General features: G+C 33.8%; 1 protein-coding gene across 6 annotated transcripts in view; it reads left to right on the forward strand.

Annotated features, from left to right (window-relative positions):
* The window catches only part of SMARCA2 (SWI/SNF related, matrix associated, actin dependent regulator of chromatin, subfamily a, member 2), a 216091-nt gene extending 214669 nt beyond the window's left edge, over positions 1 to 1422 (forward strand). For all 6 annotated transcript variants that reach the window (XM_027839554.1, XM_027839553.1, XM_027839555.1 and 3 more), the window contains one exon: positions 471 to 1422. In XM_027839554.1, the coding sequence (XP_027695355.1) occupies positions 471 to 506 (36 nt within the window). In that variant the 3' untranslated portion in view covers positions 507 to 1422. The remainder of the gene's footprint in view (positions 1 to 470) is intronic.
* The last annotated feature ends 562 nt before the right edge of the window (positions 1423 to 1984 follow it).

Consider the following 1984-nt stretch of genomic DNA (forward strand, 5'->3'; position numbering starts at 1 on the left):
TGTCCATAATACATAATGTAATATAATTTCAGACACATGCAGATTTTTGTGTGAAGTTATGCAAGATTCAAATGAGCAAGGTTCATGTAGCTTTGACCCTGTGAACTCATCTAAAAAAAACCACTGTGTCAAAAAATAAGAGTAATTATCCAAGTTTGTCAGTACAGGGCTGAGGCAAATGATGCATGCAACCAGACTTCTTTGAGTGCATGCATTCTTTGAGTTTGAGGCACTTTGAGTTTTCTCCCTAGAACACCTCCTTTTATGTCAAAAAAAAGAAAAAAACATATAGTGCCCCAATAATTTCCTTCATCTTGCTTTTCCATCTAGTGAAGAAACTTGTAGTAAGGTATATTTCCATCATATTTCTTTCTTCCTACATTATACTTTAATGTACATTTTAAAGGTGCTCAGAATTTTTAACCTTATTTGATGCTTTTTTGTTTTGTTTTGTTTTGTTTGACCCTCAGGATCAGTCAGAAGCAAGTGGGACTGATGACGAGTGATCAACATAGGACATTTTTCCTGGTAGAAATGAACTCCTTCCCCTGTCTCATTTACACCCAGTGAATTCATTTTGTCAAATAGACATTGGGTTGTTTCTGTATTCTCATCATCTATAAACTAGCTTTAGGATAGTGCCAGACAAACATATGATATCATGGTGTAAAAAAGAAAATGAAAAAATACACAAAAATATTTGTAAAATATTGTGACCAAATGGGCCTCTAAGATTGAATAAAAATAAGCTTTTGATGGAAAATACGTGGGTTGATAGTATATTTCTATGGGTTGGGTTTAGTTTGGTAATGGTTTGAGTGTGCCTGGTTTTATCAACTGTTAAGATGCTTTAACATAGCATCAGAAAGATGAAAAATGTGTCTTTTGTAGCACTGATAACCAGGAGAAGCCATTAAAAGCCACTGGTTATTTTATTTTTCATCAGGCAATTTTCAAGGCTTTTATTTGTTCTGTATTGTTTTTTACACTGTGGTACATATATGCAACTTTGTTTAATAGCTGATAAATGTACAGTAGTTAGACTTCACCCCACCCCCATATACATTTTTCCACTTTATGCTCAATGATCTCTGAAAAAAAAATGCTTTTTGAATTGTATCAGATTCATGTCAACTGTAAACTTTGCTCCTTTTTTTGGCTCTTGATTTTAAAAAGTTTGGTTGAAAAATGCTATTGAATATTGCAATCTATATAGTGTAATGGATGGCTTCTTTTATCAAACTGATCTTCTATGTTACCAATGTGGATTATCACCTTTTCCCTAAAGTGTACTTAATCTTTGCTTTCTTTGCACAATGTCTTTGGTTGCAAGTCATAAGCCTGAGGCAAATAAAATTCCAGTAATTTTGAAGAATGTGGTGTTGGTGTTTTCCTAATAAAGAGACAATTTAGTTCAAAAAATATTGCCTTGTGTTTATGAGTTTCAGGAGATCTGATGCTTGTTACTGCGTCTAAGTGAATTCACCTGACATACCCTGTGTGTTCTCTAAAAGTACGTGAAAGTTCGTAATCAAAGAGAGCCAATTAGTAAAAATGGGGGGAGTGCAGGGAGAGAGAGATGCTGATGATGCTGATGATGATTCCATTATTCTTATCATAGATTGTGTCACTAAGTGATCCTCTTTTACTAAGTTATTGACAGTTAAAATTTTAGTGATCTCTGGAAATAGAACTGAACAAAGCATCTGTGGATGGTAGATAAGGTTTAAAAATTGTGCCCATATACTTTGTCAAAAATTATGTCCCCAGTGTGCTTCTTCCTTCCAGAAACTTTGAGCTTTCATTCTTAATACATGTGACTTGGTGACTTACCATGAAGTAAATACTCACATGCCATAAAACCACTATTGTATTTTCCTTCTGCCCATCACTTTCTTTTAACAATAATCATCATAATAACAACCAACATTTATGTAATACTTTTGTACCCTATATACGTTATCTCATTTGAACCTTGGTGCAA

The sequence above is a fragment of the Vombatus ursinus genome, unplaced genomic scaffold, assembly GCF_900497805.2.
Source record: "Vombatus ursinus unplaced genomic scaffold, bare-nosed wombat genome assembly UNPS02014832.1, whole genome shotgun sequence".
Lineage (NCBI taxonomy): Eukaryota > Metazoa > Chordata > Mammalia > Diprotodontia > Vombatidae > Vombatus > Vombatus ursinus.